The sequence below is a fragment of the Helianthus annuus genome, chromosome 1, assembly GCF_002127325.2.
Source record: "Helianthus annuus cultivar XRQ/B chromosome 1, HanXRQr2.0-SUNRISE, whole genome shotgun sequence".
Lineage (NCBI taxonomy): Eukaryota > Viridiplantae > Streptophyta > Magnoliopsida > Asterales > Asteraceae > Helianthus > Helianthus annuus.
The window spans coordinates 140691468-140710103 of NC_035433.2; the positions used below are offsets into that span (position 1 = coordinate 140691468).

The 18636-nt window shown below is 34.1% G+C and overlaps 3 protein-coding genes across 3 annotated transcripts; 1 reads left to right on the plus strand and 2 right to left on the minus strand.

The window, feature by feature from the left end:
• Nucleotides 1-1215: 1215 nt before the first annotated feature.
• On the minus strand, nt 1216-1605 carry LOC110933017 (indole-3-acetic acid-induced protein ARG7). The gene has a single exon (XM_022176262.1). It carries the CDS (start codon nt 1603-1605, stop codon nt 1216-1218), a length of 390 nt encoding a protein of 129 aa, XP_022031954.1.
• Nucleotides 1606-8120: 6515 nt separating this feature from the next.
• Nucleotides 8121-9158, minus strand: LOC110933026 (ATP-dependent DNA helicase PIF1-like). The gene has a single exon (XM_022176272.1). The coding sequence runs from the start codon at nt 9156-9158 to the stop codon at nt 8121-8123; it is 1038 nt and encodes a 345-aa protein (XP_022031964.1).
• A 769-nt stretch (nt 9159-9927) lies between these two features.
• On the plus strand, nt 9928-11412 carry LOC110933037 (ATP-dependent DNA helicase RRM3-like). Its single transcript, XM_022176280.1, has one exon. It carries the CDS (start codon nt 9928-9930, stop codon nt 11410-11412), a length of 1485 nt encoding a protein of 494 aa, XP_022031972.1.
• Nucleotides 11413-18636: the final 7224 nt, after the last annotated feature.

Below are 18636 nucleotides of genomic sequence, written 5' to 3' on the forward strand. Positions count from 1 at the left end.
AAAAAACCGATTTCCAGACCCAAACCGTAAAAAAAAACCGGTTTCAGTTTTTTAACCAATTAAAAAAAGGAAAAACGGTTCAGGCTCAACCTGACCCGGCAGTTATAGACCGGTTCTTATTTGCGATTCATTTAACCGGTTTTTTTTGTCGAAACAGGATTTAACCCAACCGAACTGGTCCGTACTAGTTAGGGTTCCCATAAGTTAGAAACCGGTTCGTTTTTTTAAAACCGTCTTTTTTTGCCGAAAAAACTGATTCGGTTAAAAAAGCGGACCTGTTTTAGAAAAAAAAAAAGATTTGTACACCTCTATTTATAGGTGTATATAACAGTTTTAGTGATGACAGGTGGGGAAGGGTAAAGGAAATTTTGTTATAAAGTGTAGGATGTCACTAAGAGGCGTCATGTGTAAAAAAGATTACAAAAGGAATAAAACACGCGCTGATGCACCATTATATATTTTTTGACGCGCCGCTATAATTCTTTTCGTTACACTTTTTTTGAGCAAAATCTCTCTTTACATATGACAACATTCCGAACGTGTACTTTCTGGAAAACATGAATCAATGATACTTGCTGGAATCTTGTTTCTTTGTGGTTGTACTTGCAACAAAAATTGGTTTAAGACTACAGGGTATGGAGAGCCCCATCCTTAAGAGGATGGGCCGCCACGTCAGCGCCACATAGGCTCGGCTTGGAAGGGATGGACCTAGAGGGGTGGGGGATGAACCCCTTTATATATATATATATATATATATATATATATATATATATATATATATATATATATATATATATATATATATATATGTATGTATGTATAGATGTGTGTGTGTTAGGAGAGAGGAGAGAGGCACGGCTACCCCGGCTGTGGGGAGCCGAAGTTGCCAGGCCGGACCTGAGGGGGGTGGTGTGGGGGACCGGCGCCGGTCCTAGCCGGGCCTCAGCCGGCCCCCATACCCACTAGTCTAAATGATGATGTTCGTACATGGCTATATATATTAATGATCATTGAATAACTACATGTAACATGCTACAACCACCAAAAATCTACTAAAACATAAGTTTTAACAAACCTTAATCCGTACAAAAAACAGGTTTCACTTCTCACATTAGAGTTAACAACAACTAGTTGCATACAATATTAATGTCATCTCTTTACACAAAATACATATAACAATATTGCAGGAACAATTCCTTTGACTTGATAAACAAGTCAAAGGCACATCCCGATTCTTCGGTCTTGTGGTGATGTGGCACACCGAATTACACTCAAGAACATCTCCTCATCACAAGGAATGCTGAGTCTTGAATCATTAGTGAAATCATATTCTTCTCGGGCTTGATCCAACAACGCGTTGAACAAAGGGTGTTTTAGTAATTTCACATTGATGACGAACCTCCTTTGGTTGTTGCCTACATAAACAACCAAATGACCTTTTGGGACATCTCTTGGAATAGAAGCTTCATCTTCATTGATGGATAATGGCCATCTGAATGCCCATTGACAACACTTATCACAACTTGTAGATGAAGGTATGATCCCTCCATCATTCATCTTTTTCCAATTTTTAATCCATGACTTTAAAGCCTTCCCATTCTTCATCTTTACAAATATATATGTATGTGTATGGATATTAGTATATGTATGTATACTTGTGTGTGTGTGTATGAGAAAGAGTGTGATGTTGGTATGGAGGTGGAAGAGATCATATATAGTGTTCAGGTTGAATATCTCATAGCTTAGAGCTTATTGGAGCATTAAATGTGGGACTTTATATTAAATATTAGATATATGTGTATAAATATTTATATTTATATGTATTTGTATGTATGTATACATATATGTAGAGAGAGAGAGAGAGAGAGAGATGAGGGATGGGTAGCTAGAAGAGGATATGGGGAAGGGTATGATGTTTTGTTGCAAAGTGGTACTTTGAGTTTGTGTTCATGGGGCTATAATTATATTATATTTCATTGATACGAATTTGTACGAACAAAGGGGCTTTTATTTTTTACATATGAAGTTATTTCACATGCGTATAATATTCTATGATATCTTTAAAGTAACATGCAGAAATTAAAAGTATTATTGTGGAATTGCACTTTGTCCAAGAAGCTTATCCCATGCCTTCCATACTATCCTTTTATTATCTAATCCTACTCTCAATTTGTGGGTCTCACTTTGTAACTTGGCATCTCTTTTTCTTGTAATTCTTGAAATGCAAGATGTCACTTTTCTTGTGTATGTGTGTGTGTGTGTGTGTGTGGGGGGGGGGGGGGGTGGGGGGTTGTTAACATTGAGAATTGACTCATAGTTATCTAATCCTACTCCCAACTTGTGGGTGCATCTCTTTTTCTTGTAATGCAATGTGTCATTCTTCTTGTGGAGGGGGGGGGGGGGGGTGTTTAAGGGGTGGTGAGATTGATATGAGGATTGAGTCATAGTTATCTAATGTTAAACTAGACTTTGTGAATCACACAAGTGGTGAGTGGAAAGTGGGCTGTTGACCAAAATGAGAGTATCATCACTTTCTTATTGCACTTTAGGCTTTTTAATTGAGAGCTTTTTTGGTGCTTGTCCCATTTTAGTTGTTTATGCCTTTCCCTTTCTAGAAAAGTCTACCATAGACTCAACCTTAAATATGGTAAATAATTCTTTTTATTAAAAGTTTGAAAATGTTGGTGGACAAAAACCACCAAAACTTCTTATGCTCCTTCTAACAACCTCAGAAAACGTTCTCAAGATCGAAAAACGACCCATTCATTATTATGTTAACTAGTGGGATAAGATAAAACATAACACAAGCAGTTTGGACCTGACAAGTGACTTTCAAGTGGTTAAGGCAGAAAGATTCGAACATCAAACATACGATAGAAATAAAAATCAAACATTTAACGGTGAATCAACTATGATAGGTTAACTTATTTTTTCTAACAAATAACATACATTAATAGTTTTTTTTTATAAATGGATATAAGAATATCTTTATTTCTTTTCATTTATATTGGGGGTTGACCCCTTGTAAGTGGAGAAGACCACCCTTACAATTATAGATTTAGTGTTGATGATGGGTATCATCATCTATGATAGGTTAACTTATTTTTTTTCTAACAAATAACATACATTAATGGTTTTTTTTTTTTATAAATGGATATAAAGAATATCTTTATTTCTTTTCATTTATATTCGGGGTTGACCCCTTGTAAGTGGAGAAGACCCACCCCTTACAACTATAGATTTAGTGTAGATGATGGGTATCCATATGTATCTTGATCTATGTTTCTCACATATTGCATTTTGGGGTTGTATGGTACAACTTGAAAGTATGATTAATTGAATTATTGGGATAGGGTAGGGTTTTAGAGTAAACACTAGTGTATTTGTAAATCGAGTGAACAACTCATGTCCATTGATTTACATCATCAAATCGTAAAATACACTAGTGTAGGATCTAGGTTCACTTTTTATTGAAATATATTACAAAATATATAATAAATAATAACGAGACTCTCGTTATTTGTGGGAAATTCAACGAGTACAATACCGGTTACAAAAACTAAATAAACGAATATAAAATACAACTAAATTGTACCAATCTTGATTCAAAGCCAATGTCTTTGAAAACTTCAACCGCATCTACGAGATCGAAACTCCGCTGCAAGACAAGCAAAATTGTTGACGGTTTTTTGTTGAGGCACGTGTTCAACACGCTTCCCTTAAAACAGATTCCGCGCCTCCTCTCAGACGGTCTGTCTCCCAGGGTACAACAACCGGAACAGTATGTGTACTGCCGGAGATGGCACTCGCGCCCGAGATAACACCGGGTATGATGGTGTTCACAAAAAAAAAAATGAAGTTGTTTAGTTTGAGAGTTCTCCTCTCAATGTGACAGAAACTCGTTTCTAACACTTTTTAGTTATAGAGATTCTTTTGTATATATCCTCCCATATGAACCCAACGTTCATATATATATATATACATACTTACAAAAGATGAAACCTATTAACCATTAATATTGTATTTAACTAGATCATCAATCCAGTAATAAACAATATTAATTTGTAATAAAATGTACCATTAATATTGTAATTAACAAGATCATCAATCTAGTATTAAACAATATTGATGTGCAATAAAATGGAATTGATGTGGTCAAATGAAACCGTCATATCAATTCATGACATTCTAGTAACTAGTGAAGACCGAGTTGACTGACTCAACTGAGTCGCGCACCACACGGATGCCACTACGCATACCGGGACTCCACCTGGTCATGCGCCATCGATACTCGTGCGCCACCGCGCACCGCACTAGAACTCGCGCGGACACATAGCCTTGCGGAGTCGCGCGCCACATCGACATGTGCCATGCCATGGCATCCGCCTACGCCACCCAAGGGTGCGCCATAAGCGGACCCGCCATGTATCTGACCACGCGCTCATGGGCAAAAATACAAAGACAGTGTGCGAAGTTCAAAGCGCACTACATAGGGCCTATAGCCCACGTCATGCGCGCATATGTGCAGGTGCGATGCACCCTTCGGGTCCCCACTAGTGTTTGCCTTCAAGGAGTGCTCCTCCTTATATACCACTTTAAGTTTTATCATTCCACCTATGTGGGACAAGGTGACAAATCTCAATCCATTTTTCTCATCTATCTTTGTTTGTTCCAAACATACAACTTCAAGCTTCGATATCTCATTCATCTTAGTTTTATTTGGACATAGTTTGAACACAAACCCATAAATAATTATTTATACAACACATATATAAATATTATTGATGTCCAAATATTTAGTGAAAAACTCATTTTCACTAAATTTCCAACAACTAGTGTATTTTTATCATCACATCCTGATCAAATTCAGGCCATTGATTTACACTTGTGTATTGATAATCAAGTGATAGGATTAATTCATACAGGTTAATATCAAGGAGATTGTTCAAAAATAAACCTAACCCTAGTGAGATAACCATAAAATCTTGGTCTTTGAAACAGGAATTCCCTGTCATCAAGAAGTTAGTTGTACAATATTTATTATTCAATTGTGCTTGTTTTGTCCCACAACCACACACACGTATGATATTAAAGAAAAGAGTTGTACATTACTTGTACATAGCCGTACCCAACTGGCCAACTTTCACTTTCAAAATTAAAAGTAAGTTTTGTGTATTCCAGGCAACTTCGCTTTATAGCGATATTTAAATTTTTATAATATCTGATAAAAAATCAAAGGATTTAAAAGTTTTATAACAAATTTTGATTGAAGTAAAAACTAGAAACCATGACAAAGAAAAATGATCCCAAGTAGGGTTGAATTGTTAGAATGATAGATTTGAGAAATCAAAAATCAAACCGCGTGCTGAAATGTTGTTTGCTCTCTGGCAAGCATCACAGGACCTTACCCACTTGTGGGCATCACGGAAGATAGTCGGCTAAAAGAATACGGAGTCGAATAGCTTCTTCGTTGTATTATTCGCTCCATGATGGCCTCTCGTGGGTCCCCTGTGACAGTGGCGCAAAATATCTCTTTTTAATCAAACTAGACTATAAACACCCCTAACATCAGTTTGATAGGTTTTAACAACTTTTAGAGTGAAGAGCTAACTACGGTTTTAGAAACAAAAAACCAAACTGGCCAGATTGGTGAGTTAGCAAAATTCAACTAGTTTCACCATTTTTGTAGTTTAATTTAAATGTTAGGTTTTACATGGTTAACTTTGTCCTTTTTTTCTTTTTCATTTTTTTTGTCGTATTGATAGTCTTAGGGGGGTAGGGGTGGTGATCACTCATCACTCACAACATCCAATCAAGTTCCGTCATGTCATCAACCATTATTCCATCACTCACAACATTTTTAGTGGAAATGGTCATCAATTTGTGATGGAATTCCATCACTCACAACAAAGGAACGTGGCATCTTTTCGTGTTCGTCCACTTAACTAACGAACAAAACTTCTAGTTCGTATTCGCTCATTTACTAAACGAACGAACTTTTCGTTGAACGATTCACGAATTGTTCCTTGAAAATTCAGTTCGTTTGCAGCCCTAGTCAAACCAGCTGACTTACTTTGGTTTGGACTAGAAAGTTCCTAACGGTTTTTAAACACTCCCAAGTATTATACATCATAGACAAATTCAATTACATCATTAAATAAATGTTCTAACAGCCTAAAAATGTATCATGCATATCCATAACTCATAAGTGTATGTAACCATATAGCAACTCACAATCTAGACTAGAGGGTATAGTTTGAAACAATGTATGGTTAACTAGTTACATATTTGGATTGGCTTTATGTGGTTCGAACCATGTGTACGTCAAATCACCAGGGTGTGATGAAGGTGAGGTGAGAGGGACCCGTTGGTCTCATGAGTTAGCTTAAAATGAGGGAGTAAATGAAATCCAGCTAGTAGTTCATCATCTCCTCATGCACCCGGTCGGTTTAAATCCTACATGAACAGATCATATATGCATGCAAACCATCGTGCTGACTGAGACTTTTCACAATGCAGAATCACTTTCATAAATATTATATTGTATGTGGTTTGTATTTTTCTGGTATTGTATTTTGTAACATATTTTTTTATCTCTAATCATTGAGTATAAGGATGAATACTTCTAGTAAAATGATGGTTTGTATTTTTCTGGTTTAGTATTAGAGTAAAATGCCTGGATGCTCCCTGTGGTTTGGTAAAATAACACATATAGTCTTCATTTTTTTGAAATTACAGGTATGTTCCTTGTGGTTTGATTTTTGTTACTCGGATAGTCCCTAAAGTGGATAGAGGTTAGTTTTCACAGTTAAGTAGGTGTGAAATGACAAAAATGCCCTTATTGTTAAATTAGTAACTAAAAAGTTTCAAAAAAATATAATAAATATTTAAAATTATGTGGGACCCATCGGCCACCACCACCACCACCAAATACCCCACCCTATTCCAGCCACCCCAGTCATCTTCCCCATCTCCGGCAAACTCATCACCATCCCATTCTTTACGTAGCCTAACTTGTTGGTGGTGGTGAGTCTCACATAATTGAGAAAACTAACCTCCATTTAAGGGTATTTTTATCATTTCAAACCCAATTAACTGAGAAAACTAACATTCATCCATTTTAGAGACTATCCAAGTAACAAAAAGCAAACCACAGGGAACATACCTGTAATTTTCAAAAATTGAGAACTATATGTGTTATTTTACCAAATCACAACATTTTACTCTATAGTATTACATTTGTGATTGTTGTCTACGAGTTTTCATTTTCTAAAAAAGATAGATAATTTTCATTCGAAAGTTTGTTAAGCGTTCCATGTTTTTTAAGCAATGCAACGATCATTCGAAAAATAATTTTAAATCGATTATATGTGTAAATCCATCTTCACAAACTTCATTGAAAATATCTCTCTTAATGGTTGTTGCAACAAAATCATCTCTCAATAGTTGTTGCAACGTCTAATATCAATGATAACGTCAATAATTGATGCATGATGCATCAATGGGTATGAAATATGTCTCCTTGGTTCAAACATCAACAAATTAACATTTTTTCTGTTTATCTTATATTGTGAGTGATAATGTAGTAGAGGAAAACTTGATTAAATTATGAATGATAATGTTGTAGTTGAAAACATGGCTTTTATTTTTTAATTATCGGAAATTCTCATGCCCGAAGTAGCCGGAAAACATGTATACAACAACAACAATCATACCAAGTAAATCTCACGAGCAAAGCTAGTGGTAGGATATGGGGAGAGTGAGATGTAGACAAAGTCATGAGAATAGAGAAGCTGTTTCCAAAGAGACATTGACTCCAAAACAACGGAAAACATGTATGTATGAATAAAAAAAACTATTTACAATGGTATTAGATTTAGAACGCAAAGATTTAGAATGAAAGTTATTCGAGAAAAATCAAACGAAATGTTAAATGATTTATCATTAATATACCAATAGTGATACTCGATATATTATTGTAGACGTTTCACATGTTTTATTAATATACTAGGTTAATGCCCGCGCGATGCGCGGCTTCATCCAAAACCATATTATTTCCTTTGAAATATAATATTTTGTACATACGCATACATTGGAAGAAAAAAAAAACAAAAAACAATTCAAATTCCGGAAAAAACTTCCTTGTAGACTACATTTCTTGTTTTACTCGTTACATTCCCATTTTTGTCTAGTATAAGCAACTTCACACCGCCTCTGCTTTTAACTCTTGATAACGCAATATAAAGCTGACCATGTGAGAAAACTGGATATTTCAAATACAATCCAACCGTCGATAGAGATTGTCCTTGACTTCTATTTATAGTCATTGCAAAACATACATTTATAGGGAATTGTCGTCGTTGAAACTTAATAGGAATTCCTTTATCCGACGGTGTTAAACTAATTCGTGGAATAAACGTTCTGGTCCCTTTGTTTCCTCCGGATATAATCTCCGCCTCAATAACATGTTTATAAAGTTTAGTAATCCGTAGTCTCGTACCGTTGCATAAATCATTTTGTTGATCGATATTACGAAGCAACATTACAGGTACACCAACTTTAATGACTAATCGATGATTAGGCAGACCGGAAATTTTTAAACCATTTAGAACATCGGGAGAATATAGTCTCGCATTTGCTTCATTCTTTCCTTGATCAGTTTGACAAATACTATCAGAACTCAGATACTCCACTTCATCGCCAGGAAATGAATCAAGCAACTTTTCATTAATTTCTTGAACAACCTCGTTCGTTGGTGCCAATATAGCTCTTTCAGCAAAATAATCTTTATCTTTGTACAGTTGAAGAAGCGAAGGATATACAAAGTCGATCAGATCTGACATAGGATCCTCAGAGCACTTGATTAACAAATCTTCAGGAATATCTATAACCACCTCATAATCATCACTGTCGCCAATCTTTCCCTCTCCCAAGTCAAGTAACCAATCCGCAAAAGCTTTAATCTCGTCTATATCAGATGTGTTGGCTCCTACAGTTAACCTCATGTTTTTGGTTAACGTAAGGACCTTGCAAGTACTCCAAATATACGACGACATGATTGAAGCATTAACAATATCTCGCCTACTCCCATTTGGTACAACCGGAAGTATTTGTCTAAAGTCACCACCGAACACCATAACTTTTCCACCAAATGTCATCTCACATTTGAAAACATGAGGTTAAGTGTAGACAAAGTCATGAGAATAGAGAAGTTGTTTCCAAAGAGACATTGACTCCAAAACAACGGAAAACATGTATGTATGAATAAAAAAACTATTTACAATGGTATTAGATTTAGAACGCAAAGATTTAGAATGAAAGTTATTCGAGAAAAATCAAACTAAATGTTAAATAATTTATCATTAATATACCAATACTGATACTCGATATATTATTGTAGACGTTTCACATGTTTTATTAATAGATTTAGTTATAAAAAAATAAATACATTAAAAAATATCAAAACTTTCTAACATTAATTATAAATATAACCCATGTGCGAGAGTCGATCAATAGCAGGTTTCCATCGGAATGGCAAGGTTGACCGCATTAACAACTTTCAATCCAAGATGATTCTTTTCCTCGCCTAAGATAGGTTTAGAAAAGCGGGGTGGCTTGTTCTTTGGGCATAAATATTAGGGGGTGTTTGGCTAAGCTTTTTAACATCTTTTTATAACTTATTGACTTTTACAAAAAAATTAATGAGGAGAAAAAATGTTTGGCAAACTCATAAGCACTTTTCAAAATGACTTTTTGTATAGAAAGGAAAAGTTAGTTTTGAAAAGTTAGTAAGAGGTGACTTTTTAAAACTGCTTATGACTTATTGGCTTTTCCCACCCTTTTTAGTTATTTTACATGAATAAGCTAAGGCAAACACTTTTTAAAAATCGATTGATCAACGAGGAGTTATCTTATTTCCAAAATACCATGGAAGATGAGTTGAATAATATGTTACTACTTTTAACAGATGAGCAACGTAATGTTTTTGATCAGATTATGGAATCTGTTAGAACAAACAAAGGTGGTGTCTTTTTTGTTTACGGATATGGTGGCACCGGTAAGACCTTTCTTTGGAAGACATTGTCGGCAGCAATTCGAAGTAAGTCTGAAATTGTTTTAAATGTTGCTTCAAGCGGTATAGCTTCTTTGCTACTTTCTGGAGGTCGAACAGCCCATTCTCGATTTTCCATCCCTCTGAATCTAAATGAGGATTCTCTTTGCCGCATGAATCCTGGATCTGAACTTGCGTGTCTTTTAAAAAAAACACAACTTATTATATGGGATGAGGCTCCTATGATTCATAAACATGCCTTTGAAGCATTGGATAGAACCTTAAAAGATATATTGATGCCTGATTGTTCAAATAGCGAAGCTTTACCATTTGGAGGAAAGGTAATTGTATTTGGTGGTGACTTTAGACAGATTCTTCCTGTTGTTCCTAATGGCTCTAGACAGGATATCGTGAATGCTTCCCTGAGTTCGTCATATATATGGAATAAATGCAAGTTACTAAGGCTAACAAAAAACATGAGGCTTACTGTTGGCATGAATCATGGTGATATTGACAAGACAAAAGAGTTTGCTAAATGGCTTTTGGATATTGGCGAGGGAAAACTTGGTGGTCGCAACGACGGAGAAGCTCTTATTGATATACCTCAAGAACTGTTGATTACTGAGTCCACTAACCCTATTGGTAATCTGATCAACTTTGTGTATCCGTCGATACTTGAATCGTTCAATGATCCAAATTATTTTCAGGAAAGAGCCATACTTGCTCCTAAGAACGACGTTGTTCACGAGATAAATGATACCTTATTAGCAATGTTTCCTGGTGATCATAAAGAGTATCTAAGTTCAGATTCCATCTGCCAATCTGAGAATGTAACTGACCATATTCGACACAATGTTTACCCCCCCGATGTTCTAAATGGTCTTAAGGTTTCAGGAATGCCGAATCATAAATTGGTTTTAAAAGTTGGTGTTCCTATCATGCTGTTACGTAACCTTGATCAGAAAAACGGTCTGTGCAATGGTACAAGATTACAAGTCGTAAAACTTGGTGATCGGATTATTGAAGCCAAAGTGATTTCTGGTAATAATATTGGTACTAGAACTTTTATACCAAGGATCAATCTTTCCCCCTCTGACAAACGAATACCTTTCAAGCTTCAAAGAAGGCAATTCCCGATAGCTGTGTGTTTTGCAATGACGATAAATAAAAGTCAGGGACAGTCGTTATCTAAGGTTGGTTTGTTTCTAAAGCAGCCTGTTTTCACTCACGGACAACTATATGTTGCAGTTTCAAGAGTCAAAAGCATGGATGGTTTAAGGATGTTAATATTAGATGTTGAGGGAAACGTTACTAATAAGACTACAAATGTTGTATACAAAGAGATATTCTCAAATTTATAGTTTTGATTCGAAGTTTCATTATTTTAATATTAATATCCAACTGTCATATTATTTATTCCTTTACTCCGAGATTTATATTTCCATTTTACTTTATATTTTTTTATACATTTCATTTGTAATATATATCACATACAACTTATAAAAATAATCTTAACCACATATAAACAAACACAAGTTAGTTTGTAAATAGATATATTTAAACATTGAAAACCAACAAGTACTTATGCATGATACCAACTGTTAATTACATTCAAATGTATGGTACTTTGTTAGATTATATAATAGTAGTTGTCTTTAACCATAAACTACCTACTAACAAAATAAAACATCATAACCATAGAAACTTTGTCCAAAAAAGAGTAAACCAAATAACATGATCACAAAACAGTTATCATTTGTTCAACACAAACACCTTCATGATTAGATTACCTGTTAACATGCATTAACCCCATCCACATTTGATAAGATCAGGAGATTTGATGAACTTACAAATGTGAAATGCAGTCTATCACCCAAACAAAGTCCATTCTCCTTCATGAACATCGGCCAACCTTCGATTGCATACCTTACAGCATTTCCATTCTTTTGGCGCCTAACATTCATTTTGATTGTTTTTCCCTTCATGTTCCTCACGTTTAACTTATGAGATTTATTTCGGAATCCGGCTGCTCTTACAACATTAGCAGGCATTCTCTGCATGCAAATCCGTATTTAAGAACTCATTCAGCCATATTCATGTTAAAATATTTCAGTCTATGATTTTTATGTCAAAAATACATACCATGCGGTTTTCTCCTTTCATTGTGAAATCATACTTTCCAATTTTCTCAACAGTAGTTGTTTTTGCAACAACTTTTCCTTCAACCTCCGCTATCTTTAATCCATGATCATCCCTCTTTCTTTTTTCCTTTACCTTTTTTTTGAACACATACATTATATTTAGAATAAAATCTAAGTTAATAATAAATGTTGATCACTACATATTGTTTATTTATGATAAACGTACCATCCGTTTCCGAGTTATCTCTCCATCTGTTGAGACCTTTTCCATTTCAAATTCTGTCCTCCATACAAGCTCCTTACTGACCTCCGCACGACAATATGCCTCTACATGTTTACCTTTCTTCGTAACCTATTAAGATAAAACAAAAAAACCTATTAAGACAATATGCATCTACATGTTTTCCTCTACATGTTGAGACCTTTTCCATTTCAAATTCTACCTTTGAGTTTTCTTTTCCAGCAATGTTCTTAATCACTTCCTGTTTTTTACTAATTTCATGAATCTGTGTATCATATTTAATAAAATTACAACATCTGATTGTAATGTGTTTTAATCTACATAAATATAAGGTTATTACCTCAGAAATCATCTCATCTGTGGAGTCATCATCATCATCACCGAAGCTCTGTTATACAATAAGATATTAGCAAAAGAGACGTAATTATTACTAAACTGTTATACTTTAAGTTGATAATACTTACAAAGTTGACGGTTTTGTAGTATGTGTCTTTAGCTATCTCCATCAGAGACTCATCATCACTTTCTTCTTTTTTATTCAAAACAACTTCAACTCCTCGACGATAAATCTTTATCTCAAATTTTTTGCTTTCCGTATTCGTCAACAACATTATATCATCATCTTCTATCCCAAGATCATCAAATAGTTTCGGACAACCTTTCGTAAAAACATAATTATCATTTATTTTCTCCGTCTCAACTTTCCAAATCTGACCTGCTGCACATATGTTATAATAATCGTTGACTGGCGTGTGAGAGTAACATTTTGTAACATAAGCTTCGGGAATCACCTGAAAAGTTTAGTAGCATTTTACTCTCAAATATATATGTATATCATTTATTTTACAACTATAAAGAAAAACAGATTAATATATAAATGTATACTTACTATTATCTTTAAAATGCCGTAACGGTTTACTGTTACGAAAGATTCACCACATATGTTGTTGACGAAACAATCAATGTGAATATCTTTATCTTTCAATATCCTTAAGCGCAACAATGTCTGTTTTTTCAACTGAAGATCCCTTACGACATTTTTCCAACCATCAGTTATAACCGATTCCCCGCTTATACTTCTCAAATAAGCTGACCAACTTCTTTCACTTTGATGATGTATCATTACTTTAGTTCTTTGCCAATAATCACCGTATACACTCTTAACAAACTCAATTGGCAGTACCTGTTGTTAAATTTATGTTAAAGATATTATCTAACACAAATTAGAGATATTTTATTTTCTAACAATTGTAACATACCAGTTTCATCGAGTAATCATCATCCAACACAGTTATGCATGAGGAACTCATCTTTATATACCTGTAAACAATGATGTATATATTTGTTTGCAATATACAATAATACAATATACAATATACATATAAACAATAACAAAGCAACTGTTATCTCATCATCTAACCATAATTTTTTTCACAATGACATTCACAAACTATATCAACCAAATAAGTATAGTAACCTAAATTTTATACATTCAAAGATAAACAATTAAATGTAATCCGTTTTAGATAACATAAGGTACACAATAAATAACATTGTTATTCAAGTTTTGTAATGTTATAACCTAATCAATGATCCAAAATACAATGTCAATCAAGAATTTTTAATTTTCACAATAAGATGCACTAAATATATCAACCAAATCATGTTATTAACATAAATTATATATTTTTAAACACATTCAATACGATCTAATTTATTTTAGATACACATAAGATACACAACATTTAATTTCATAAAACTGAAAAACCTGATTTCATGTGTAAACCGTAAACAATCGCCGGAAATACTTCGGTGAAGTCACTTAACCCGGAAATTGGCGTTCAACTCAGATGATAATAAGTGTGTGAATCAAAGAGGAGATTTCCGATAAAATGATCGGAAATAATGGAGGTAAACTTACTTTACCAAATTTCTTCTTCACCGTTGGTTTATGTTTCTTGAGCCAAGTGATTGTTCATTGAAGGTGATGGAGTGTTGCAGCAGCTTTAGTCTTTGATATGATATGTGATGATTATAATTTATATTTTATTTTTAATTTAAGTATCGATTTTTATTTTTAACATATATCCGTTATTTATGTAATAATATTAAACTAATGTTTTTTATTTTACCCATTATGTATTTGAATATCATACAAAAATATATATTCACTAATTAGTACTAATATTTCGGAAAACCTTTTATTATGTTAAATTTTTATTACTAGCAATATTTTGTAAATCTTTTGCTATTTTTAAAACACATTTACAATAATTACATTAATTTATATATTTTTGTACAATATTGAGTTTATTAATTATTTACATAAATAGTTATAAGAATTGTTGATTCTATAGTTTCTTAAATTTTATTTCCAATTTTCTCATATAAATACATGCTGATATTTTTTTCTTTCATTCTATGTGTTGCTATTAGTATTCGATTGTTAGTATTCTTCCTCAACTGTCGTGTTCGGGTGAATATGTATCGTCATGGTCCGTATTTCATCATAACTCTACTTGATCCACTATCCCTTCAACAGGTACATAACTTTCATTATTGTTTTTATAAACTATTTATTAGTATTGTTTGATGTTTGATATTTATTCTAAAGAAATTTTTCATATATTTTTTTTTTTGGTTTTCAGGCTATACCTTTATGTATGAGTAGATTTATATGGACGAATAAGTTACAATCCTCAACTGTTAGCCTTAAATTTGATGAAAAGCATTCATGGCGTGTTCGCATCCAATTAATAGAAGATGTATTCTACTTCACTAATGGATGGTCTGAGGTTTTAAATTACTTTGGCCATGGATATTTCTTTATTATTTTCAACTATCTTGGTGATCGTACTTTTAAGTTCAAGCTTTTCTGTCATGATCCAAATCAAGAGTGGGGGAAACCGTTTTGTAAAATTATTCAAAATCCTTTACAAACTCCAATGGTACGTACTTTTATTATAGATTTATATTGTTTTTTTTTCTCGATTTATGTAAAACATAATACTCATACATTTTATAATAATTAATTTCTTTACAGGTTATACCAGATACTTTTCTTTCAGAACATTTTGATTATCCTTTACCGGATAACAAGGTTATACTTAACGTATCCGAGATTCATAAATGGGAAGTCCGTATTAGAAAGATTGGTCGAAATTATTGTTTTGCTGATGGTTGGTTTAAATTTATTGAAGATCTCAGGTTAAATCCGGGCGATATTTTGTGTTTTAAAATAAACGACGTGAAAGATTTTAATATTACCATATTCAATAAGCACGGTCGTCAAGTTTTGTTAAACAACACTCCTTTGATTGAGCAAGAATATGAACATATTACCAATGTTAAAGGTTATCGACAAATTAGTGACGATCCTAACTATCCTTTTTTTGCAATGACAGTATCTACTGAATTGGTATTCTACTATGCTTTTTTATGTTTAATTTTTTTTTATTTTTAGTTTTTTTCATTTAATAACATTAACATATTTGTAATGTGCTTACAAAATGTAGATCCTTCCCAAATTGATTACTGACATAAGTGGTTTAAATGAGTTTTCTGAAGTAAACATCAAAGTTGTTAAAGGAAATACTTGGGTTAAGAATCTTCGTACACACAATATTGATGGTCAAATAAGGTTTGTCAATCAATTTATTATCTTATTTATTATATATTATTATTTAACTTTCACTGTATTTGTATATGAATTAGTAACATTTTTTTTCATATTTTATCTAACATAGGTACGGTGTTGTTGGGTGGCATGATATAATTGAAGCTGAACATATTTCCTTAGGTGACGATTGTTTCTTCAACTGGTCGAAAGCGAATTCCAAGTTATTGGTTACGAAACTCAAGCAAGCATAAGTGCTATAGTAATAGGCTTTCACTTTTTATTTAAAATCCAAAAAAACAATTACCTTACAATAACTTTTCGATCACCCTTTATATACGTTTCCGGTACAATGCGTTTGTTATTTTATTTATTTTAAATTCAGATTGCCATTATAACCAGAAAATCAAATCGTATCAACTTCAAATTTCAATAGTACGTTCATGCATACAGTTTCTTTATGATCAGTATAATCGTATTATTTTCAAAAAAAAAAAAACATATCATTTCTCAACACCGCGAAATTCGCGGGTATTAGCACTAGTTAATTATAAATATAACCCATGTGCGAGAGTCGATCAATAGCAGGTTTCCATCGGAATGGCAAGGTTGACCGCATTAACAACTTTCAATCCAAGATGATTCTTTTCCTCGCCTAAGATAGGTTTAGAAAAGCGGGGTGGCTTGTTCTTTGGGCATAAATATTAGGGGGTGTTTGGCTAAGCTTTTTAACATCTTTTTATAACTTATTGACTTTTACAAAAAAATTAATGAGGAGAAAAAATGTTTGGCAAACTCATAAGCACTTTTCAAAATGACTTTTTGTATAGAAAGGAAAAGTTAGTTTTGAAAAGTTAGTAAGAGGTGACTTTTTAAAACTCCTTATGACTTATTGGCTTTTCCCACCCTTTTTAGTTATTTTACATGAATAAGCTAAGCCAAACACTTTTTAAAAAACAACTTATTGACTTATTGACTTTTCACACCTCATAAGCTAATCCAAACACTTTTTTTAAACTTCTTTTCAAAAAGTTATAAGTCAATAAGTTATTTTAATAAGAAGTTCTTTTTAAGTTAAATAAACTTAGCCAAACAAGCCCTTAGAGTATAAATATTAGCATATGGTTTGTAGAGCAGAGCATATTAGAGTTTGGATATAAAATCATGGGGTGTGGGTTCGAGGAAGCCTATGTGGCAACCCATGTGACACCTTCCCCCAAAGGGAACACCAACCCCCCTCCTAAAGTACATTCCGGGACTGTAACAACCCGTACTTTTGTGCGTTGTTACTACTCGCTATACTCGTTACGCCAAGCACCGGAGATTCAGATCATAATGTATCAATATCTATTATAATGCTATATCTCAGTATTTTCAATATCAAATCACATCAAACATACCAACACACGCGATGACATCAAGAGAGGACCGATACTACCCTCCTTGATGGCCGTGATGCGTCGCAATATTCGAAAGCGCACTCGAGGTCACGCGCAACCCGATTATCGCAAGGTGAATCGAAATATGGATAATTACGTATGGACCTATATATATATTATATATATCTATAATAATAATAAATAATGATAATAGCTGTGGTGTTGGTGAAGTTAATCGAATCGAATCAAATCAATTCAAATCGAAATCGAAAAGTGTTAACGTTTACTGATGTATAATAATAATGATGATAATAAATAAATACAAGTTTATGTACGGACAAAACTATCGCAACGCCGAAACGAAACGACGAAGGACCAGTCGATAGGCTGGGCCGGCCGAACGGCCAGGTCAGCCGATCGGTTGGGCCAGCCGAACGGCTGGGCCAGCCGATCGGACAGGCCAGCCGATCGGACAGGCCAGTCGAACGGCTGGGCCAGCCGATCGAACGGCCTTCCTTTTCCTCCCTTTCTTCCTCCTTGCCTATAAATAGCCATTCACTTCACTGTGAAGTGACAGCTCTCGACCGACCAGGACGTTTTTGCCTTTTTTTCCTCTCGATTCCTCGCGATTCTTGTAAGTTTTCAACCCAGATCTTGTACTTTCTTGATCAAAACGCAATCCTACATCTTTCTATCTTTCAAATTCTAATTTTTAACCGTGAAATCAGCGGATTTGAGGTGTTCTAAGATGATGTCATCATGGTGTTCTTATGAACTTCATGTTTTGGCCTCATTTCACCAAGAACAACTCAGATCTGGAGGATTTAACAATGTTTTTTTTGTACAAATCTGCATTCAATCATGTGTGAAAGGACTGAAAGATGGATTTCCAACCTTCCTTTCTACTCATTCTTAGTGTTGAGTTGGTTCAAGATCTGATTTCTAATCAAGAACGGGTGATTTTCGGGATTTACAAGGGAAAACCGTCAAAAACCGGCCAAACCTGATGGAACGGGGTGATTCCCGGCCATCAGAACAAGTTGGAAATGTTGGAATTTCAGTTGTTTAGCACGAAAGCACACCGTCTCAGTCAAAACCACCGAAAAACCTTCGAAACTTAGTCAAAAACCTGCTGAACGAACAGGCTAACTGGTCGAACAGGCTAGCCGATCGAACAGGCTATTCGATCGGTCATGCAAGCCGATCGG

Bases quoted from the DNA above. Each gene is read 5' to 3' on its own strand.
- LOC110933017 (XM_022176262.1), bottom strand. From the start codon at position 1,605: ATGAAGAATGGGAAGGCTTTAAAGTCATGGATTAAAAATTGGAAAAAG.
- LOC110933026 (XM_022176272.1), bottom strand. From the start codon at position 9,158: ATGACATTTGGTGGAAAAGTTATGGTGTTCGGTGGTGACTTTAGACAA.
- LOC110933037 (XM_022176280.1), top strand. From the start codon at position 9,928: ATGGAAGATGAGTTGAATAATATGTTACTACTTTTAACAGATGAGCAA.